The sequence below is a fragment of the Ovis aries genome, chromosome 22, assembly GCF_016772045.2.
Source record: "Ovis aries strain OAR_USU_Benz2616 breed Rambouillet chromosome 22, ARS-UI_Ramb_v3.0, whole genome shotgun sequence".
Lineage (NCBI taxonomy): Eukaryota > Metazoa > Chordata > Mammalia > Artiodactyla > Bovidae > Ovis > Ovis aries.
In genome coordinates this window covers 39,220,269-39,244,329 of record NC_056075.1, presented here as the reverse complement: position 1 = coordinate 39,244,329, position 24,061 = coordinate 39,220,269, and the positions used below count along the sequence as shown (strand labels likewise).

Here is a 24,061-nt window from a genome sequence, read left to right as displayed (position 1 = left end):
CCACCTGCTGCTGCTAAGTCGCTTCAGTCCTGTCTGACTCTGCTGCTGCTACTGCTGCTAAGTCACTTCAGTCGTGTCCGACTCTGTGCGACCCCATAGACGGCAGCCCACCAGGCTCCCCTGTCCCTGGGATTCTCCAGGCAAGAACACTGAAGTGGGTTGCCATTTCCTTCTCCAATGCATGAAAGTGAAAAGTGAAAGTGAAGTTGTTCAGTTGTGTCAGACTCTTAGTGACCCCATGGACTGCAGCCTATCAGGTTCCTCCGTCCATGGGATTTTCCAGGCAAGAGTACTGGAGCGGGGTGCCATTGCCTTCTCCGGTCCGACTCTATGTGACCCCTTAGACGGCAGCCCACCAGGCTCCCCCATCCCTGGGATTCTCCAGGCAAGAACACTAGAGTGGGTTGCCATTTTCTCCAATGTGTGAAAGTGAAAAGCGAAAGTGAAGTCGCTCAGTTGTGTCTGACTCTTAGTGACCCCATGGACTGCAGCCCACCAGGCTCCTCGGCCGTGGGATTTTCCAGGCAAGAGTACTGGAGTGGGTGCCATTGCTTCGGGTTACATGTGCTTTAATTTGCTCCACCTATTCATCCTCATCTCTTGCAACCATTTTTTTTTTTTACCAGTCCTGCCAATACTTTGGTTATAGTCCAGTGAAACTCAGTTCAGAACTGTAAGATAATACATTCCTGTCGTTTTAAGCCACTAAGGCTGTTAGAGGCATAGATCCATGATGAACTGCATTATGATAAATACAGTCCTGTACCCAGGTCCAGTTAAGAGAATAAATCCCTTGAATAGCTTTTTATGTACTAGAAGACAAAGCCCAAACTCCTCAGCCTGGTGTCAATCCTTAACATGGTTCTATAAACCCCCTGCTCTTCTTATCACCTTATCCGATGAGTGAACGGATGGAGAGATCTTCGAAACTTGCAAAGCAATTGTCCCTGGGGCTTCCCTGGTGGCTAAGTGGTAAAGAATCCGCCTGCCAATACAGGAGACTCAGATTCGATCCCTGAGGAAATGGCAACCCCATTCCAGTATTCTTGCCTGGAACATCCCATGCACAGGGGATCCTGGCGGGCTACAGAGGTCGCAAAGAATGGAACACAACTGAGCACGACCCCCAAAGCAATTTACATGCCGCCAACCCAGGCTCGAATACCTATTTGAGGGAAAACGCGACCACAGGACGCGGCTGGCAGTTGGGAAAGTTGGGGTGGGGGGCCGGTGAGGGTAGCCTGCAGCTCAGCGCGGGTCCAAGGGTCACTCTATCATCTTCGCCCGTCGCGCGGGGTAGCGGTTGATGACAGGAGGCCGGCCGTTTTGTTTAAAACGGGGCCAGAAAGCCCCTGAGGGCTCGGACACCACGCGGAGACAGAGCACTGCCTTTAGCAGCAATTGAAGAAACCGCTCTCAAGCTGGACGGAGGCGGAGCGGCAGCTCCCGCAGAGCCAACAGAAGTGCTTTAAAATGCCAGGAGCAGTGCTAGGACAGCCCCCAGCGCGAGGCACTCTGGGACTTGTAGTCTACCTCCGAGACAGGGCTTTCCCCCACCTCGTTTCCCCGCCTCTTACTGTAGCTTTTATTCTCCCCCGCTCCCCTCCCAGCACGCCGACTTCCTGGTCGCCGCACGCCTCACAGACGACTACACTACCCAGAAGTCTCTTCTCCGCGTCCCAGCGCCCCGCTGGTGCCGGCCGTCTCCTTTGGACTACAGTTCCCAGAAGTCCTCTGGAGAAGTGATTCCCTTTCTCATTTCTAGGACCACAATTCACAGACACATCACCTTCCCGGCGGTTCTCTCTCTCTCTCTCTTTTTTTTGACTCGAGCTGGCTGGGTTTCGCCGACCGGCCGGCGCACAGCGACGACGTGGTTCGCCGTGACACCGCACCGGGTTCTCTCAGCGACCCGTCTTCCTCCCCTCTTAGCGATCCCCCTTGCAGGTCGTCGCCGCCGGCCTGAGCAGTGACCTGGCGGGCCGCGCCTGCGCTCTGCCCCGTTTCCTGCCTGGCTGGTGGCGGCGGCCATTTTGTCCATCCTCCTCCTCCTCCTGCTCCTCCTGGTTGGAGCGCAGTGTCCGGAGCGGGCTGGGGGGAGAAAGCCCGAGAGCAGGGTTCGGTGCCTTTTCCTCTGTCCCCAGCCGGTGCCCGGAGCCCCCCTCCCCTTCCTCCCCACCCCCTCCCCTCCCCGGCCCTGCCCTCCCCCTTGTCCCGGGATCGCTCCGTCGCACCCACCATGATGGAAGACGACGGGCAGCCCCGGACTCTGTGAGTACCCGAGACGGAGGGGGTACCAGGCGCTGGGAGGCCCCCTGGCACCGCGGGATGCTGTGGGAGGGAGCAGGAGTGCGGGGCCGAAGCTGGGACTTCTCGGTGGATCCCTGGCCGCGGTGGCGCGGACGCGAAGTGCATTCCTCATCTGTCCCTTTTTTCCTTGGAAGGGAAGCCCTCCCTTCCCCCCCAAATACAGTCACTTCCTGGGGTCCGGGGCTCGCTTGGACCTTTGCCTCTAGCGCCCTTCTTTGCACCCCCTTCCTAAGCTGGGTTTCTGCACGGCAGAGCCTGTCAGGCCCGGGAGAGCTCCTGCTCTCCGTCTGCTTTGGGAGCCCTGGGCTGGGCCGGGAGCTGCGGGTCCCCCCCCACCCCCGCCCGACCATGGGGGCCGGGCCTGGTGGGGGTGGGCCTGGGGGTGGGATCGCAGCCACCTCCCGCTGTGGGTCGCGAGGAATCGGCACTCGCGCCCTCCACGTCCCCGGCTCCAGTCGCTGCCGGCTCTTCTCCCTAAGTTGAACTCCCGGAGGAAGCCGGACGCTCGCCCGCAACTCTAGCCCCTACTCTGCCCCACGTGCCCGCGCCCACGCTGTCAGAAACACTCGCCCAGCGCCCGCTACTTTGAGAGTGAGAAAGGGATGCCTCTTGCCGCCGGAGCATCTTTTCCCTTCTTGGATGATGAAGTTTACTTTGAGCGCTACCTACGCTAAACTGACAACCAGTTGTTAAACTGCTTTTGCTCTCATTGGTGTTACCTCCTCCTAATCTGTTTCTTGGGTCGAGACCTTCAGAGTTGGATAAGTAGAGGTTTTTTTGTTTTGCTTTGTTTGTTTTTTTTTTTTTAATCAGCTCTTCGATGTGTGTCTTTTGAGCGCTCTTTCTTCGATCTTGCTGTTGCTCTTTACCTGAAGCCCAGTATAATGAATGAATTTCATCTTCCAATTGCTTTTTCTAGTTTCCTTGCCTTTCTACTGAAGAGTGATGACTCAGCATTTGCATTCCTTTGCAAATAATGTGGCACTCCTTTCTTTTTTTCCTGCCCTTTTTTTTTTTTTTTTTTTTTGAAGCGTGAGTAATTCCTAGTTAAATGTTTTAAGTTGGATACCTTGGGTTTTCCTAACGTTTCGAAGCTCAGCACACCTGCCTCCAGTGCAGGGAGTCAGTCAGGTCGCTGCTTTGTTTTCTCTTTCCTCTGCCTGATATTGATAGGATCATAGTCCACTTGGCTCTACTATCTGTTGGGGAAATTACTTTGGGGGGAATAGAGGAAGGTGGATGGGTACTCAGGAAGTTTGACCAGTTTTTCTTCTCTACTTCTAGCAAGGAAAGTGTGTTCGGTCAAGAAGGTAGATATCTGTGTTCAATATTGGTACAAGTTTGGCTTCTTGTCTTGTTGGGAGGGGTAGAATACACTTTTTGTTCCTGTTTCTCTAATGTCTTCCTAAAGTATCTGCTGTTCTTTTTGAGAATCTGAGGCCAGCTGAAGCACATATAATGCTTGGATGAAAAGCCTGCTTAGTAGAAGTTTTCCGTGTATGTTTTGTGCTGTCTTCCATTTCTGCTGTCTTCCCAGAAGAGAATTGGGACAAGCTTGAAATTTGTCCTTTTGACATCTGTTGAAGCCAAGACTTGGGATTTAGTTAGCAATGTGTTCTTGGAAGGAAGCATCTGGGAAGACTGAATTTAGGCCTAGCAAGCTTGTATTTAACAAAGAGGAAAGTTACATTGTATTTAAAACTCTGAAATGTCATCATTGCATCATAATAGCTACTGAATAATTGGTAAATTCTTGAGGCACGTTTCACTTTAATTGTATCTGTTTCTTATGAAGAATTCCTGGTTTTTATCATGCTAAATAAAATGCTGTTGCAGTAGCCTTAATTCATATAACTACTTTGCATCTGCCTTCTCTTCCATCTCTATCAGATCTTACTCCACAGACTAATTTGTCACTTAAGAATTCTTACCTCAACCTTCTCCAAACTCCTGTTCTTTCTCAGTATGTTTACAGCTGTCTAAAAATGTGACATGTATACATATAAGTACTGAAACATCTTGAGCCTGGTTGTGCCTGCATGTCAGATGTCAGCACATGTTCGCTTTTCTTCCTTTTTCCTGCTCCCACTCTTCTCCATGGGAAGGTTTGTTGTTTTTTTTTTTAGACAAGGACTGCTACATCTTCCTAGGTCTTACCCCTGCCTGGAACGTAAGAGGTACTCAAATATTTTACAATGATTTTACTTCTTTTCACTAAATTTAATATTAAGTCCGTTTTTTAAAGAAATCCTGATTGATTTAAAATTATATATAGGCAGACATGGTCATACATGGTGTGGTCTGTTGATTTATATATATATATTTTAAACCTCAAACGTACAATTTTGAGATAAAAGCAAATGTTTCACAATTACATTTTTGTCAGATTTTAATAAAAGTAATGCATATTTTACGTATTCTTAAAAGGTTCTTTTAGATACAAGTAACATCATGAAAAATTTGAAGGTGACTTTAGAGATTGATATCTAGTAGGGGTTTTGTTTATTTATGGAGATCCTTCTTTTATTTTATATTGTGATCTTTGGTTTGGGCTTTAAAGTGGTTGGTATGTTTTAAAACAATGTACTCTTAACAAAGTTTATCTTAAACTGTTTCCTTAAAATGCCTGTGTGTTACTAGTGAGGTTTTTTTCCTGCAGACACACACAAGCTAAGACATATGGTTCTATCATCAGAAAACAATATGGTGTTTATAGCCTAGGTAGGTCTTTAAATATTCATTACCTACAGTATTACTAATTTATTTGATGGTATTTAAAGTGATATAGAATTGCTTTGATGTTGAGACTAAAGTTTGTCATATAGTTGCTTTGAAGGTCTGTTTTCTGACGTTCTTTGTTCTCATTTGACATTTGCGGGAGGTGGGGGGAGCTAATATATACTGGGTAATTTGGGATCTAAAAAAACAAATGAGAAAAATTCTGTGTAACACCTACCTTGTAGGATTCACATTTCAGATTTGTGTTGTGGGTAACTTTGAGCGCAGTGATTTGATCCATGGTATTTCTGAATCTGTTACACAGCATTAAATGGTAATGGTGCTCTACTGTAGGTTCATTTTCGTCATCTATTTGATGTACCACAATGAAGAGGAATTGTGGATGTGGGGTTACACCGTGGTGTGCAGAGCCATCTTGTAGGCTGTTTTCTTCCTAACAGAGACTCAGTCAAAAGGAGGAAATAAACCATTAGGGATAATCTGACCATCCAAGGGCAATAGCAGAAGTAAATACTATTGAATCTTATTATAAAATTGATTACTCTACCAAGGGTTTGGCTGTATTGGGCCTGAAATTAAATTAAGCCTCTCATTCAATTTAATCATATTCTGTTTCTCTAAAATATGTGTGTGTGTGTGTTGATATTCCTTTTATAGTTGGTCAGTTCACTTATACCTCCTATACCTTTCTTCTGCCCTGCCTCCTTCCTAAAACGAAATATTGATAAATTGATCAGTTCATTAGAGGCCCATTGAAGGATATTGTTGCAAAATCTTCTCTTACATAAGAATTTGCAAGAACAAAACCAAAAATGTTACTTAGCCATAGCATCTTGTGTAAAAGTGCTGATAATTTTGACCTCGGTACAGCTAATCTTTTCAGAGTGAGAGCACAGTCAGCGATGGAAAGTGTGATTAGTCTTCTGAAAGGCATGGTGTTCTTAAAATTCTGCGCAGTTCGACATAGGAAGTAGTTTGGCAATGTGGACTTTTGCCTACTGTGAAACTGCCAAGTTCTAGTCTCAAATTTGATTTTAACCCTGATGTTAGGGATAAAGACACCATTTTCCATTTTTAATGTGTTAATTCCTACAGTTCCTGTTCTTACAAGACAAAATAGACCTAACGTGTGCTTTTTCCCCACTTTGAGTTAAAAAGTGTTTCAGAATTCCCTAAGTATTTTCTCTTTGAATTGTCAGATATGAACATTTGAGCTATTTGTCTTTTTCTGTTATTCTGTGTTCTTCGAGTAGAAATTTTATATTTAAATTCTTGGAATGTTAGAATATGTTGACTGCCTCAACCAAAGCAGAAAGAAAGCGTAGAAATGACGTATAATTTAGAAGGAAAAGGTAATATTTCAGTATACTACCAAGATGTGATATTTTTGCCAGAGCAAGCCTTGAATATTTTTGTTAGTATTTATTTTGGGACAGAAACTTTATAATAATGTCATGGTACTTAAGCTGTATAGTGTTTTAGAAGTTACGAGATATTTCGGTATTAAGTTGTATGGAGGATGAAGGCAAATGTAGAAGAATGAATTACAGAACTCTGAGTGAAGGAAAAGGCAATCTTGAGATTTGGGTATAACTTAGGTGAAATTATGTGTTGAATTATATCCTTTTTATCCTGTCAGATTCAGATGTCTTACATGTGGTTATGGAAGGCCATTTTTATATTAGCTTCTGGAGTTTGTTGCTTTACCACTGAACTTTTAGTGAAAATATTTGAAAAGTAGGAAACCTTAAAACTGGACTTTTTCTATAAGTATTTCATGACATTCTAAAGTTAACCTTTTGCTCTTTGTTGCTTGAAATGTAAATTGATATATCTAAATGTGCCTCTAGAAGTTCTTCAGAATCTGTATTAATTAGAAGTAGATTGATTTGGAATAAAGATCCTATGAAACAGGATGCCCATGCAGTTTTTCCTGGAAAGATGTTTAAACACTCATACAAACTTAAAATTATGTAAATCATCTACAGTTTGTTACATAAAAGCGATACTTTTTACTTTGTTACTAGTTAGCTTTGATAGTGAAACTCCTATTCTCAGAAATGAGCTGCTGCTGCTAAGTCGCTTCAGTCTTGTCTGACTCTGTGCGACCCCATAGAGGGCAGCCCACCAGGCTCCCCTGTCCCTGGGATTCTCCAGGCAAGAACACTGGAGTGGGTTGCCATTTCCTTCTCCAATGCATGCATGCACGCTAAGTCGCTTCAGTCGTGTCCGACTCTGTGTGACCCTATAGACAACAGCCCTGTCCATAGGATTCTCTAGGCAAGAATACTGGAGTGGGTTGCCATTAACTTCTCCACTTAGAAATGAGCTAACTATTACTATTTTAGGTTAGATGAGTTTTAACACTTCAGAGACCAAGGTCACTGTTCTTTATAGCTAGATCTGCTGCTGCTAAGTCGCTTCAGTCGTGTCCGACTCTGTGCGACCCCATAGACGGCAGCCCACCAGGCTCCCCCGTCCCTGGGATTCTCCAGGCAAGAACACTGGAGTGGGTTGCCATTTCCTTCTCCAATGCATGAAAGTGAAAGTGAAGTCTACCTTGTATAAAAAATTCCAAGGATACAGACTCACAAACTGCTATGGGTTTAAAAAAAAAAAAAAAAAAAAGGAGACAGGTGATTGTCTGGCTAGCTCAGTAGTCTAACCTTTCACTACTGCTGGGAGTGTGTCCTGCACAGCCTACTCATGGGTCTGCTCTACTTTAAATGTAACAAAAAAGGTAACATAGTGGACCTCAACCAGTTTGTCACTTATTTAGTCTTCCATTCAAGTAACATTGGACTTATGTTTCATTTTTAGAGTGTGTGAAAGTTATTAGGACCCATTACGATGAAATTCTTAGGTAAAGAAGAAAATTGCTGTTCATTCTTAATCAGATTTTCTTCTTTTACACTTAACCTTACCTTTCTCAGACTTGTTTTCCCTTTCAGAGTGTCCCAACTTAAACTATGGCAACTGTAGTTGCAAGGCTTATATTGGTCTCAATACATTGTTTCCAGATGTTATATATTATAGTTAGGAAAGTAAAGCTTGTTTTCCTTTCCAGAAGAAAAGTATCTACATTTTACAAATATTGTTTGGTTTATGAGGATCATAGCAGATGTGAGTTTTAGGAATTATACACTGAGTACTGGAAAGACTCAAAAAGTTTATTCAGCTAGATTGAGATAGATCCATGATACAAGGTGGTCATCTTTGAGTGACAGCGTTCTTTTCTTTTAAACTTAACCTGTATATTAAATTTCTTATATAAAATATATATATTCAACTTGTAATTTAAAAAAACACAAATTTTTAGATATGTTATAGTCAAAAGTATGCCTGAATTTGTCTTTAATTTTTTCTGAATTTTTAGAGAAATCTTTATATTTGCTTTGTTATCTACGTAAAGATGTATTTTGTTGATTCTGATGCATTTTAGCTGAGGAAATTTTGTTATTTTACCCTGCTCTCCTGAAAGAAAATACTGAAGACATACCATCAATGACAGTCTTATTACCAAGACAGAAAAAAAGTCCTTCAATTTCTTGTGTGTTTTGCTATAACTTTGATTCTGTTCTTTGATCACGTAATTGCTTTGGTTGAGGGTCTAAGATAAACTAACCTTATATCTGATAACCCTCTATGATTGGGTGTTTTAATGAGTCAATATTTGTGGTACTGTGTGTGTTATACATTGTTTTAAATTGTGTTTCACATCTAAACATTGTAGTTTTTTGAGACTGGTTTAAATTTACTATTTTTATTCTAACAGATGAGAAAATGATATATAGGCTGCAGAATAATGTGCTTTGGGGGGGTATGCAAAATCACATTGATTTGCTCTTTATAAAGTCTTTTGAAGTGATAACTTTAGTGCCCTAAGAACAGTTATGCTTTCCTAGCTGAGAGTTAATCTTACACACAAAGAATCAGGCTTAATTGGAAAAATTTTATTGAAGAGAGAGGAAGTTGAAATAAAAAATGATGTGTAAATGATAGTGCTTTAGAGCCAGAGCTGAAGGGAAATTGCTGATAGTTGTTTTTTTTTTTTTTCTCTCTTCCTATACAGATACGTAGGTAACCTCTCCAGAGATGTGACAGAAGTTCTTATTCTTCAGTTATTCAGTCAGATTGGACCCTGTAAAAGCTGTAAAATGATCACAGAGGTAAGAGCTTCCCAGTTCCAGGTGCTGACAGTTAGCATAATGTTTACCATTTTGAGATACATGAGTTGATTTGTATCATTTTAAGCCTCAGGTTACTAGATGGAGAGATTAGTGTTTGTTGTGTTGACTTGTTTGCTTTGACTGACAAACTAGGTTTAGAAGTCGAGAGGACAAAGTGTGCCCTTATTTTCAAATAGGCCTTCATGATGATGCTATCTTCAGGCGATGCTGCTTATAAAAAGTTGTTAGAGCTTATCTCAAAAGGTGATATTTCATCTATTTACAGTAAGAGTGTTACACTTGAAGTTCAGGGGATGGTGTGAGCAGAACGTTGGCTTATTATGACCGTAGTGCCACACAGGCATCCTGAGCATTTTTAGTAAATGCTGCTTGAGCAGCTTGATGAAGGTAGCAGTCTGAATTGAATTGCTAATTTGCTTTCCTTTTTCCCCCCCAAAATCTTACTTTTTATACTTTCCTGGTCAATGACTTGTATTTCAGTTTATTCTCTTTTTCTTTTTTATTTGTTAACACTTCTTTTTTTTTTTTTGACTCTTCAGTTTGTGCCAGGTACCACGGTAAGTGCTAAGGATACAGTGGTGAATAAAACAGTTCCTCGCCCCATAGAATTCTCCAGTCTAATGAGGGAGACAGAGGAGTTAACAGGCACGAATAATAGGATAGTAAATGCTGTGGAAGCTGACAGTTTCAAGTGCTCTAGGAGCATATGGGTCCACACAGTCTTCAGTCAGGGAAGGGTTCTTGGAGGATTCGGTGTCTCAGCTGAAACCAGAAAGGATAGTGGAAACTGGCTAGATAGGAATCTGAGGAAGAAGGGAATCCAGGTAGAGAGAAGAATGTTGATCCAGCCCGGTAGACAGAGAGTGGGAGTTCTTGTGAGATTGAGGGAAAAATAAAAACCATAACATGGTTAAGTTTGGAATGGGATTCGTCTTCTGAGATGCCAGGAGATGAGGCAGGAGCATTCATCAGGGTCCAGAGCTGTGTTGAGGAGTTTGTGTGATGTCCTGAGACGGGAGAAACTATTAAAAACCTGTAAAGCCAAGTGGCCTTTTGATCTCCTTTCCTAACTAACAGTAATTATCTCTGTCTGGTATATTACCTCTTTTTTCCTTCCTGTCTTTGATTATTACTCATTCTCCCTTTTCATTCATCAAACATTTCCTCTGTACTTGGCGCCATTCAGAGCGTTGGGAACATACTGCAGAGCTAGACCAGCAAGGTGCCCAGGAGTTCACGTACAAATGAGAGTGTTGTCAACAACAGTAAACTGTTATGGAAAACCGTGAACAGGAATTCTGGATAGGGATAAGAGCTTTGAAGAGAATGAAAGTTCTGTGATGATGAGTGGAGTGTTGGTGCCGTGTAGCCTGGCTGGTGAGGGGAGGCGTCCTGCCATTGGCATCTGTTTTGTGAATGTAATAATAATGGTTAATAAGGAGACGGGAACAGAAGTTGCCTAATTGAATGTTGAGGCTTTTTGGTTATGGTCTGTGATCCAGAAATCTCTCTCATCAGCGGGTAGTTGACTTAGCCAAATTTTAAAGGATCAAATGCATCTTTTTCAGACTGTGGATGTTGGGTATGGGACCAGCCTGGTAATGATTGCTGTCAGAAATCATCACCTCTTTGAGCTGAGATGGGACTAACAGGATGGTGCTGTCTATATTAAGAGCTGGAGGCAGAGGGAACAGCCCATACAAAAGCCTTGAGTTGGTAGTTAGCTTGGGTGTTTGAGGAACCAAAGACCAGGTGGCTGGAGCCTGGTGAACGGTGGGAAGTGAGCAGGCAGGCAGGGTTTGGAATCAGTAGGGCAGTACCGGCCATGACGGGGTGCTTGGATTTTTATCGTGGTTGCACCTGGGGCTTTAGCTAGGATGGTAAAGTATTCCTGTTAGATTTCGGAGGAGGGGCTGTGCTGGGTCTTCATTGCAGGGCTGGGACTTTCTCTAGTCTTATATGCATTTTAAAGGTGACTGGAAAATGACTGTTGGAGGGAGGATGGATTGTAGGGGGCAAGGGCGGAAGGAGAAGGAAACTAGCTGTGTCTATTTCACTAGTCAGGGTAAGAGATGCTGCGGGGAACTTGTTCTTTAGAGTGGTAGCCACAGAAGTAGAGGTAGATAAATTTAAGACGTATTCTGGAGGCAGCGTCGGTAGGACTGGATTGGCCGTGGGACACAGGGAAATAAAGACAGCAAGAAAACCCCCGAAGATTCTTGTTTGTGGTTGTGTGGGTGGTAATGCTGTTTATTTGGTAAAATGAACATGACTGAAGGGGGCACAGGATGGATGGGGGGAGTGGTGAGAATCATGCTCTGTGTTGGCAGTGTTAAATTTAAGATGTGTTTTAGACATATATCAATAAAAGGACATTATATGTAGGCAGTTGGATAAATATTTTGGAACTCTGGGGAGACCAATGCTGATGATACTGGCTTGCAGTGATATTTGAAGCCATGGGCCTGGTTAAGATGTAGTTCATAGAGCTAGAGATAAGCACTGAGAGAGGAGAGAGTAGGGGGCCCTAGGTGCCAGCCCTGGTGCATCTCAGCACTTGCCCTTCAGTTGCTAAGTCATATCTGACTCTTTGTGACCCTGTGAACTGCAGCTCACCAGGCTTTCCTCAACGCTTAAGTAACAGTGATAGTTTGAGTTAGGAGGGGAAAATGCCCTCAGAAAGATTTCCAGTGAGGAAATAGGAAAACCAAGAGAATATGGTGGAATCTAGAGGAGAATATTTTGAAGAGGAGGAGAGTTGTCAACTGTGTTGAAATCTGCTTGAAAGTCAAGATGAGGAAGAAAAGGGATCACAAAGATGGGCAGAGAGGTCATCGGTGAGCTCAGCACAAACTTTCCTTGCCGTGGTTGGGTTAGAAACTGACTGGAGTGTGTTTAGGAAAGAATGGAATGTGAGAAAGTGGAAAGTCACTAGAAAGTGTTTTGACAAACATTTTTGTTTTTTTTTTTTGTTTGTTTTTTTTTTAAATTAACTTATATGCACAATCAGCCACTTGAGGGTGGAAGGGTTTGAAGTGAACTTTCATGATTTATCCATATTCTACAACTCTACACTTGAAAATAGTTTTAAAGTCTCATATTTCTCTGCTTTGATATTTATGTCATCCAACAAAAATTGGTGACAACACGAAGGTAAGGACACAGTCGGTTTTCATATTTTTTTTCCTTTGGCTGCTCAGCACGTGGTATGTTAGGGATCTGAGCCATGCCCCTTGCATTGGAAGCATGGGTCTTAACCACTGGACCTCCAGGGAAGCCCCCGTAGTGTCCCTGGGTAGTGGAGTAAATGGAAAGCTTTCAAAGGCCATGAACTCCACTACCGAGTATTGGTTTCCTTTCATCAATTTCATTTCAGTGTGTGAGAAATCTTTCTTGCCCTTATGATGTTCTACTTTAGATATTGTATCTTAGACTCTAGCTGTTTTCCCTGTATACATGTGGGTATGTGTGTGTTCAGATGCTGTGTCATGTCTGGCTCTTTGCCACCCCATGGCCTGCAGCCCGCCAGGCTCCTCTGTCCATGGGAGTCTCCAGGCAGGGATACTGGAGTGGGTTGCCACGCCCTCCTCCAGGGGATCTTCCCAACCCAGGGATCAAACCTGAGTTTCTTAAGGGCTCTTTCATTGGCAGGCAGATTCTTTACCACTAGCGCCACCTGGGAAGCTCTACCTCCATATACTATAATAAGTGTATATTACCAATTCTAAGGCAAATGTTAAAAAATTGTAACATCTCTGACAGTGACCAAAAAAATCAATGGTGTCTTAAATGAGATGAAATGCAGTGTGATATGAATATCTAAGAGTGTGTGTTCACATGTATGTATGGACATTGAATGGGATCAGGCCTACTACTAGTTAGATAAATCTGCAATCAGTATGCACGAGTAGCCAATTACCTGAAGCCTGTCATAGTTAGTATACTTCTACCATTGGATTCCTGTACGTTTTACTAGTTATCCACGTTTTCCTTTGAGACCATCAGGGCAAGAGAGGTAGGATAAGGAAGAAAGCTGACTAGCACAGATTTAGCTTCTTTCTTACTTTGAGATCCTTTCTTCAATGAATGTTACTGGTAAATGTCAACTCTCTTTCACAAAAGGAATTTGAATGTGTATTTCTCTTTGGAGTCTTTACCCCTATTTCCTTTATCTGCCTTGTAAGTACAACAACGTTCCCGTTCACGTGGCTACAACAATAGGATTTTGTATGCGAGTCCATAGTTTTCATGTCAGTATTAACAATTACACTTTTTTTCCCTCAAGGAAATGCCTTCTGGTTGCTTCACCACTATTGTTTTAGACGTCTTATTTTGGATTTTTCTTCTAAAACTTTCCTGGAATGAAAAACAGTGGTTGTTGAAAAGAGCTTTATTTTATCTGGTATTTTTAATCCCTTGTAAGTGCAACTGGAATTGCCGCATTTTAAATATTATTTTTAGTGTATTTTACATTGAACAGTGATGAGTATTTTTAGCCTACATAAAAAATATATTTGTACAGTTGTATAGCTCTTCATTATAGGTTGCCGTCTTATAAAAATTCATTTCCACTTTGGTTCATAGGTCATATAGTTGCTATAATTTAGGTGCTTTCTTTTATATTGTGCTTTTTTGTTGTTTATTGTTGATAATTTTATATTGTTGTTTGGTATTTATTGGTGTTGTATTAGACACTCTTATATTGGCATTTTCTGATGTAAAATCATACCTTTGCCTTGGAATATTTTATTCAGACATTTTCAGAAAACCTTTTCTTAATCACTAGTACATTTTTCTGGTCTTTGGAAGGCCAAATTCAAAGTGTATAGAATCTCCAATGCTTTCAAAGCTTTTGAAAGGGATTTCATTTCAACACTTGATTATAAATCTGAAATTTTTTGGTTTCCATTCTTATTCCTTCCTTATCCAGAGAAATACATAATCTTGTCTCATCATGTATAGTACTAATCCTAGTTTCAATCAGGAGTAAAGTTTGTAAAGTTGGTTCATTTCTGTATTTTTTTATGGTCATGGGATACAGTTTATGAAGGATTATGATGCGTAAATAGAGTTCATCCCTTTGAAAATAATGTTGGGAGAGGAGAGCAGTGGTAAGGAGTGGTCCTCACCTCTCAGATCTGAGCTTGAGGTTTTGTTTAGTATAAACTTCTGTTCTATATTTAACTTATTTCACCAGAATCCTATATTTTTATTTAATATTGATAGTCATGATTCTCTACTGCTTTGTAGTTCTGTTTGAGTACAACAATATTCTGAGGTACAAAGCCAGGTATAGGTGTAAATCTTATAAAGTATTAGGCTTTCATAAGCTTATGCAGTCTCACCTCATACATTCCTAGCTATCAGTAATGTTTTCTCCTGGATTTTCTTCTCAGCAACCCGATAGCAGAAGGGTCAACTCTTCTGTTGGATTTTCTGTTTTGCAGCATACAAGCAATGACCCATATTGCTTTGTGGAATTTTATGAACACAGAGATGCAGCTGCTGCATTAGCTGCTATGAATGGCAGAAAAATTTTGGGAAAGGTAAGATCATAAATGATGGCACCTTATGAGTATATCTATGCATGTCAGATTAGTTTGTGTTCTTTCTTAGCAAGTTTTTAAACAAATACTCAGCTCTGCCAAGTGATGGTTTTGTTTTCTTCAGCTTAGTGCTTTTACCAAAATTCATTCTGCTTGATAAATGATTTTAATAAGTGGTAAGTGTTATGAGTAATAATGACATGCCTAATAATTTTATGAAATATAATCTTTATTTTTAGGAGGTCAAAGTAAACTGGGCAACAACACCAAGTAGCCAGAAAAAAGATACTTCCAGTAAGTACTTCTGCTGCATTTTACGGAAGAGTTGTGAAATTATCCTGGCAGCATTACCAGCTCACATAGGGCTTTTTCTTCCTTTTAGTGTTGCCTAAGAAAGGTTTAGTCCCCGACTTCTTAAATATTTGATTACTAAATGCTTTGATTTCAGATCATTTCCACGTGTTTGTTGGAGATTTGAGTCCAGAAATTACAACAGAAGATATCAAATCAGCATTTGCCCCCTTTGGTAAAATATCGTAAGTATCATAATCAATACTATATTCAATAGCAATAGGCAAAATTGTATATGATGAACTTGTATCAGAGTTAAGAGTTTCTTTCCCTAGTTAGTGTGATTTTTTTTGTTTGTTGTTTGTTTGGTTTTTTTAATTAGTAGATGTTGTTGAAAATGTTAATGTCATTTCAATGTTTTGGGGTCTTGTTTTCATCTAATCCTGTGTATAACATGTGAAAAAATTTTAAGTGATTCTATTTGTTATCTTTAAAGCAGATGTTTGGGTGGTAATGCCTATTATAAACTCTAGCTTTTGTCAAATGTTTTCAGAATTTGGTGGTTAAAGATACAGGTTAACCAAAATTAAATGTGATTTCGGTTGTGTATTAAACTTTTATAGAAGGAATTTATAAGTGGGGAAAAGTAGGGAAACCCTTGGGTATATTGTGAAATTAGAAATGTATATGTTATTATAATGATAAATGTGTTTTGATATTTTAGCTGAAAAGTAGCACTATTACAGTATTAAAATGTTTCAATGTCTGAGCCATAAATATGGGACTAATTAGTAGATTATTTTTTGTTAGTGGTGTTTAATTCTGCTAGTTAGGGCCAAATTGTGGTTTGATTTATTTATTTTTTTAAACAAAGTTTATGCTCAGATTTTACTGTATTGTTACTTGATCTAATATATTGGAAAATTAAAAGTGGTTACAAGTTCTGTAAAATGTTTATCACAATTTGTCTAGTTAAAATCACATTATTTTATGTATTTATTTCCTATAGATTTAAGTTAAATGTTTAGTACTTTACAAAAATACGTTTCACCTAAGAACAACAATATTTCTCTCTACAGTTTGTTGTTCTGTAGATTTTATTTGATAGATGTAATTCTTAATTTTCTGTTTTGATATTTGCTTTGCTTTTTAATCTCTAATAAATGTGGTAAGTAGTACTGTTTTAAAAATCAGTGTAAAAAATAATACAGGTTGCTGTTTTTCAATCTTTATTTATACCTGAGACCTGCAGTTTTTCTAAAGTCCAAGTCACAATTAAAAGTAATAGCATTCTGGTTATTTTGCAGAATTGCTCATAAGAATGGACAGGATCTTGAAGGCTAACTGCAAGGAACTGTGCACACTGGAACTCAGTTGTAGATTTTTTTCTCATTTCTATTTATTATTATTATACATTATTTATATATACATATTTTAGTATTTACATTTTAACATTCTATATTCAGTGGAGTTCTATATTTCCAATCATTTTAACTTACTCACTAAAATTTCTGTGTAAATTTGTTGTTTTCGTACTGGTGTGCTTAGCATTGTTGTTAGTTTTTTATTCTCCTTTCTTAAATTTCTGAAAATGTCAATTTTTCAAAATTTACAGCTGCCCAAACTCCAAAATGATGGTAGAGAATTGACCAAGAAAAATAAAGAAATCTGTTAACAGGCCATGTATGCCTTTTTAATTCCTATTTTTTCCTCTTTTTCAATTTTTTAATATTTCATATATTTTGTATCACTAGGCAGAAAACATTTAACTATTTAGAGTTTGCATGGTAAAGTAGTTAGCATTGTTACAGTAATTTATAGAACCAGTAAACCTTAGAGGACACTAGCCAATAGAATATTAGCAAAGGAAACTATTGTTCCTATTAATCTTCAGATTTGAGCATTTAGTTTAGAAAGCACAGGCTATTTGATTAGGTTGCATGTTTATTACATGTTTTTGTCCTACTGCTTTTTTCTAACAGGTAAAGAAGCGTTAGGGAGAGTTCAGGAATGGCTGTAGTTAATTAGGGCTAACTGAAATTTTATTTAAAAAAATGCTCACAATACAGTGTGTGTGGTTCCTTTTAGTTTTTATTCTGAGAATGACTCTCACTTCCCTCATTTAGCTGTGCTTCTTTTCACAGGGATGCCCGAGTAGTTAAAGACATGGCAACTGGAAAATCCAAAGGCTATGGCTTTGTATCTTTTTATAATAAACTGGTATGTTCTTTCAGCTCAATTTGAATTTAATACAAAATTCAGTCATCAGTAAATGTTTTTGGATGTTAACAACAAACACGATGATTGTGTGATTTTGTAACAGGGCATAGTTCTTTTTTTTCTTTCTTTCCATAAGCTTGGAAATAAATGGGAAAAGATAGACTGGTTATAAGGTGATGATAAGAAAGAATATTGAAGTTTGCAGTTGTGACTTGGTATGAGTAAGATGTATTAGAAATGAAACTCAAAATTAGGATGCACGAGCTAACCTCAGAATTTGAAGGGAGGTTAAATTATATTTGTCTTAACCATGAAAATCTCAATTTTAACTTTTTAATTATATTATCTGTAATTTTGTAGCTGGGATGGTAGTGACTACAGCAAGTTACAGAAATGAAATTTTAGGCAATTCATATTGATTTTTGCATATATTCAAGAAAAGGGCACCAAATATCTAAGCATATGCATTAACTGTAACATCAGATAATATAATGGGCTTTGATATTAACATTTTGGAACAGTTTCAACAACAAATTGCACATTTTATTGAAGCAGTAAGATAAAGGGACAAGAGTTGTATTTGGTGGGGCGGGGGGCTGTTCTAAGTCTTAGTTGTGGCACGTGTGATTTCTAGTTTTCCCTGCGCATGCAGACTCTTTAGTTTGAGACATGCAGAATCTAGTTCCCTGACCAGGGATTGGTCCCAGGCCCCCTGCACTGGGAGCCCAGAATCCCAGCCACTGAACCACCAGGGAAGGCCTTGGAGTCATATTTTTTTGCTTAGATTCATTGCAAATGTACATTAACCTCTATAATCTAAACTCATTTTGGGGGGAATTCCCTGGCGTTCCAGTGATTAGGACTCTGCATTTCCACTGCAGAGCGTATGGATTCGATCTCTGGTTGGGGAACTAAGATCTTGCATGCCATGTGGCATGGCCAAAAAAAAGGTTTTTTAAAACATTATAAATCAGCGCAGAAGTTTTTTGTCTTAAGTTTTAAATCTCATGTCATAGTCATGTGTGCACGCGTATGTGCTAAGTCACTTCAGCCGTGTCCAGCTCTTCGTGATCCCAGGGACTGTAGCCCACCAGGCTTCTCAGGCCATGGGATTCTCCAGGCAAGAATACTGGAGTGGGTTGCTATGTCCTCCTCCAAGATATCTTCCTGACCCAGAGATCAAACCCTTCTCTCTTAGTCTCCTGCATTGGCAGGCAGGTTCTTTACCACTAACATCACCTGGGAAGGCCTGTCATAATCATAATCCATTGCTATTAGAATGTAGATTTGGTAAGGAGTAAGGTGATTTAGACCATAATGTCAAGAGTTTTTAGATACTCTACAGTAAATGTTATGTTACAGATCAACAAGATATTTTAAAACAACTGTCTCTTTTCTTGGTTATCAGTGGGATTGTGATTTTTCTCCTTGCATGTTTGAATTATAAATTTCCCTTGATGCTTAAATGCTGTTCCTAGTATCTTAAAATGTATAAATAAACATTGCTGTAATGAGTCATTTACTGATAAGATTTTTGTATCCAGAAATGCCAACATTTTATTTCATCTTAGTGAGTCTTGTATACTGTTATTTTCTGTGTTGGTAATCGCTCTTTTCTTTTTTTCCTTCACAGGATGCAGAAAATGCAATTGTGCATATGGGAGGTCAGTGGTTGGGTGGTCGTCAAATCAGAACCAATTGGGCCACACGTAAACCACCTGCACCTAAAAGTACACAAGAAAGTAAGATGCATCTGCTTTTATATGTTTTTAAGGATACTTCACAAAATCATCTATTAGTATAGTCTTAATTTCTTAAAATTTAATTTTGTTAGCATTGTAAGACTCATTTAGTTTTCGATATATTTATCTGAAAATAACTGGGCTTTGATGTAAGTATATTTGAAGCTGTGAACCAGCTGGTTTTATAGATCAAATCAGTAGTGTCAAGGAGAAAAAAGTTCTGTTTCTCCCCACAGTGAGGCATATCTCATATCTTTATAGTATTACAGTAACCCATTTTATAATGCTGTATAACTGTCAACACTTTTTTCTTTCTTTCTGCATACAGATAACACTAAGCAGTTGAGATTTGAAGATGTAGTAAACCAGTCAAGTCCAAAAAACTGTACTGTGTATTGTGGAGGAATTGCTTCTGGCTTAACAGGTATAGTGAATCTTTTTTCCTAGTTCCCTTCTCTGTGGAGCTTCATCATCATTAGTAGTAATTTCTTGATAATATGAACCTTAAATATTTTTACATTTTTTGTATGTTTATTTTTCAGATCAGCTTATGAGGCAGACCTTCTCACCATTTGGGCAAATTATGGAAATCAGAGTTTTTCCAGAAAAGGGCTATTCATTTGTCAGGTATAATTCTACCTTACATGTGATCCATTCCTTTCAGTTATATTATTTGATCCCCTCAAGTATGTGTTTGTTAATTTAGTACTTCTTTGCAATATATAACTTTAAACTGCCTACATGATATGCTTTAGGAAAATACCAAGTTGATAGGTTTAAACTAAGGGGTTTCTGTATTACTAAGTTTTAAAAAAAACCTCCTTCTCTTCCTCTCTTAGATTTTCTACCCATGAAAGTGCGGCTCATGCTATTGTTTCGGTGAATGGTACTACCATTGAAGGACATGTTGTTAAATGCTATTGGGGTAAAGAATCTCCTGATATGACTAAAAACTTTCAACAGGTAATTCGATTTTTCATAGCACTTTTTAAGGTTTCCATCTTACATATCTACATAAGAGCTTTAGAAAGTCTGTAAAAGAGAGCAAACAAAAAATAAAGCATATAGCTGCTTTCAGTTGATTTTATTAATGCTATTTTAAAAGTGATTATTTTACGGTATTAACTGAATCTTAATACTTTCTTTTCACAGGTGTCACCACCCCAATAAACTTAGACAATGATAAATAACAGAGTCCTATTCACATAAGGGTGCTTACTTAGTTTTTCTCTTCCTTGTCTCCCACTTTCTTCAAATACTGTGTTTCTTACTCGTTTCCTAAAACAGTGATTTGCTTTTTCCTAGGTTGACTATAGTCAGTGGGGCCAGTGGAGCCAAGTTTATGGAAACCCACAACAGTATGGACAGTATATGGCAAATGGGTGGCAAGTACCGCCTTATGGAGTATACGGGCAGCCATGGAATCAACAAGGATTTGGAGTAGAGTAAGTTGTTTGAGTTTTTCCAGTGTAGAAACATAAAGTTCAAACAAAAGGAATCTAAAAGTATGTTTTCCTGGGGAGAATCTTTTTAAATTAAATGCACCGAACTATGTGGTATTATAAGCATTGTAGAAACTTTATGAAAAATGCTGCCACTTTGCTCTTTATAATCTGGGTGGAAAGGGAGATTGGGATAGCATCTGCTGTGTCTCTCTAGGAGCAGCTAGTAGAGTTTGACTTATATTTCTAAACACCATTTTATTTACTTATTTACTTTTGCATGGAAAAGATCTTTTGTCTTATTTATGTTCAGAAATTTAATGCTTTATGCCTATTAACTTGTGTGAGAAGTCTCCCAAGATTTATCTAATTCAAAACAGCTTACCCTTTTTGTTTTATGGATCAATTGCGTTGTTCCTTGTACTATTTCCCCCTGGGCCAGCCTGGATCTTTATTCTCAGCAGTTGCTCCTCCCCCTTCCAATGTAAACATGTGTTTTTTAAATTGATATACGTATCTACTATTTGTTCAATATTTGGAGGGTAGATGTGTTGAATCATTTGTCATTTTTAAAAAAAAATCAGCTTTGAGATATTTATCAGACAGCATTATGTTGTCTTAACAAAAATTTAAGACTAATATTAGAACATATATTTTGCATATATGGCTAGATATGTAACATTTATTTCTTTGCTCTTGTAGGTATCTTGATTTCTTGTCTATTCTGTGATTAGGCTCTGCTTGATTTCTGGGTAAATGTATAGATGATTTTTTTTTTTTACTTGTGTTTGCTGAAGTTTTTTTTTTTTTCTTTCTTTCTTCCAAGTCAATCACCTTCAGCTGCTTGGATGGGTGGATTTGGTGCTCAGCCTCCCCAAGGACAAGCCCCTCCCCCTGTAATACCTCCTCCCAACCAAGCTGGATATGGCATGGCCAGTTACCAGACACAGTGAGCGGGGACTCTCAACAAAATGTAATTCATGATAGCTTCAATTTCCTTGTGACACTCTGAAGACATGAAAGTAGGCATCGGAAAATGAAAATATTTATTTTAAAAATTGAAATGTTTGGAACCTTTAGCACAGCTTTGCTTTGGTGAAGGACACATGTCTTCTAGTTCTGCCTTTTTAAGTTTTTGTTCATGATGGATATGAACATGATTTTTCTTTGTGTATAAAAACTAAAATAAAGTGAATAAAAAATTCTGACTACAAATTTTGATATAATAGGAGAAATGGGTAAATACATTTTGATTCTTAGATACTATTCCATTTTTATCTTGCTGTTCAGTATTTTAACTCACTGTGTTTTTAAAAGAGCAAAAAAGGGAGGATCGTGAAAAACTGGGAATCACATATAAGTTCATCCTGAATTTTGATACTCCCCTCCCCTCCCCCGTGGTGGACCACATTCGAAGTCAGGAGGAAAAAAAAAAAGTGATATTGAGAAGAAATGCATGATTTTGAAGTCGCTTTGGAGGAAATACTTTCTCTGTGCCTAAAGAAACTGAAACCAGACTGATAAAAGAAATTTTGTAACCTAAATAAGGAACAGCATTGTCTGCCTTGAGCAAATGTTGGTGGTTCACATTAAGACATATTTTTAAAACTTTAAAAAGTGTTCATAATTAAAACTGTAGTAAACTACATTTCATTTGGGGGGGAAAATCCCAAGTATGGTGTTTGTATTAAAAGTCAGACAGTCATACCTATGCTTTTACATGAAGTTTAAATGATATACATTGTAAATATTGAATACAGTGTTTTAAAAGCATGCTTCAACATAGAAGTAGCAACAATGTAATTATTTGAAGTAACACTTAACACACTCCACTGCATTGAATGCAATGGATGAACAAGAATGTTTAAGACTGACATTTCCAAGGTTGGCTACTATGTAAGATTAAAATTCTACAAATGACAGAAAAAGCCTTAATTTTAATTTCATACAAATCTGATGCATTAGTACATTTTAAAATGTCATTGGAAATTAGATATTTTTTTTTCTTTTTTCTCTTTTTGCTTTACATCATCTGGTATGTAAATACCTTGATTAAAACCTTGTAAGCCTATTTCAAGGTTCTATAAGTTGTATAGTACAAGCGTTTTTAAAAAATCTTGGGGTGTTTTTTAAAATTAGATATATTTTGCCCAAGAATTTTTTTAACAAGATTGTTAAAACATCTTATTTAGACAGTTTGATGTACCAATTTATAATTGGATATTCAGCTTAAATAGTACGCAGAGTTGTGACTTTTATTTTTAATTAATTTTTTCCTTGTGGGTAGTGTGCATGGGATGACAAGTCTGAACAGAGGCTGAGCTGTATGAGTGTAGAGTTTGTAAATGATTCGATTGGGTAAGATTAACACTTGATTCTGAGGTATTTTTCAGGCCATGTGCATAAAACCTGCCTCAAATTTCTGTCATAACAGGAATGTAAAATAAAACTATCTATTTGAATCCTAACAGCTAGGGGGTGCAAATGTTTAGGCAGTGTATTTGAAATGTTTTGATGTCTGGGCACCAAAATGAAAAAAAAAAAACAAAAAAACCTCTTTACAGTTATACTATAAGATACAGTTAGCACCCAAAAATTACTGGTTTTTAAACTTTTGAAGTCTTATAATTAGCTTTAAAATAATGGTTTTGTAAATTGGTCTCCACAGTAATTTTGGTATTTTCCTTCTTCCCCCATTTAGAAATTTATTAAATATGAAAATTTACAGAGTCTGAAGTTGTTCGTCTTCAGGCCAAATTTTTTATGGCACTTTAGTTTTAACCACAGTACTCATTTATTACATTCATCTATTATAAAGTTTACCCTTATTTCTTTTGTTCATGGTTAGTATCTTTGGGGGATGTTATGGAAAATTTACTTTATATTTTACAAGGAGAACACTCAAATTATTCAATTATGCCTCCTAGTTAAAATTTTCTTAAATATATGTGAAACTTGAACTAAACTCTCAGTTTGCCTTTTTTGGTCTGCCAGTAACTTAAGTAGCTTGTTGCAACACCAGACTAGTTAATACTGCGTAGTAAACATATGACTGAAGTCTTTTCATCTTAATCTGAAAGAATAAGATTATGTGCTCAGTTCAGTTAATGGAAATTATTAATATTTCTTATTAAATGGTTTTTAAAATATAAAGCTACTTATCCAAATGAAATGTACCATTTAAAATACAACTATCAAGTTAACACAGACTCAAGACTATTTTATAACACAGAGTGAAGTCAGTGCTATCTTGATCCAATTTAAGCCTAAGAATCGTTGCCTTTTCCATGTTCATTAAAAACAGCAGCAAAGATTCTTTGGCAAGCAAGAAAATGTTTATTTCATAATCACTTTGAGGTTTATTTTTGGTGATGTGTTTCTGACTACCACCTTCTTTGCTCTGATCTCTCTACTAGTATTTCCCCTCATGCCATTACCACTTGATTTTCATGTCTGCTGGCAGTGAGAGGCTGAAATGACTGGCCAACTTAAGCCAAAGCTGTAAACCACAGTTGAAGTTAAGTCTTTCAATAAAGACTAGACTATATGATGAGTGACTTTTTCTTATTGTCGTTTATTAC

The 24,061-nt window shown here is 38.6% G+C and overlaps 1 protein-coding gene across 21 annotated transcripts; it reads left to right on the top strand.

Annotated features, from left to right (window-relative positions):
• Positions 1 to 1,754: 1,754 nt before the first annotated feature.
• On the top strand, positions 1,755 to 24,033 carry TIAL1 (TIA1 cytotoxic granule associated RNA binding protein like 1). 21 transcript variants are annotated; one of them, XM_042238840.1, is made up of 15 exons: positions 2,077 to 2,271; positions 2,790 to 2,901; positions 4,437 to 4,487; positions 4,970 to 5,031; positions 9,122 to 9,218; positions 14,636 to 14,785; positions 15,025 to 15,079; positions 15,234 to 15,321; positions 17,221 to 17,296; positions 18,930 to 19,038; positions 19,367 to 19,462; positions 19,581 to 19,665; positions 19,878 to 20,001; positions 20,344 to 20,483; positions 21,307 to 24,033. In XM_042238840.1, exons 5-15 carry the CDS (start codon positions 9,207 to 9,209, stop codon positions 21,431 to 21,433), a joined length of 1,062 nt encoding a protein of 353 aa, XP_042094774.1. In that variant the 5' UTR covers positions 2,077 to 2,271; positions 2,790 to 2,901; positions 4,437 to 4,487; positions 4,970 to 5,031; positions 9,122 to 9,206; the 3' UTR covers positions 21,434 to 24,033. The 21 variants fall into 21 exon arrangements, with proteins under 21 accessions (XP_060260742.1, XP_011958403.1, XP_004020280.1 ...); XM_042238839.1 differs by having other exon boundaries at positions 2,790 to 3,081; XM_042238844.1 differs by lacking the exon at positions 4,970 to 5,031.
• Positions 24,034 to 24,061: the final 28 nt, after the last annotated feature.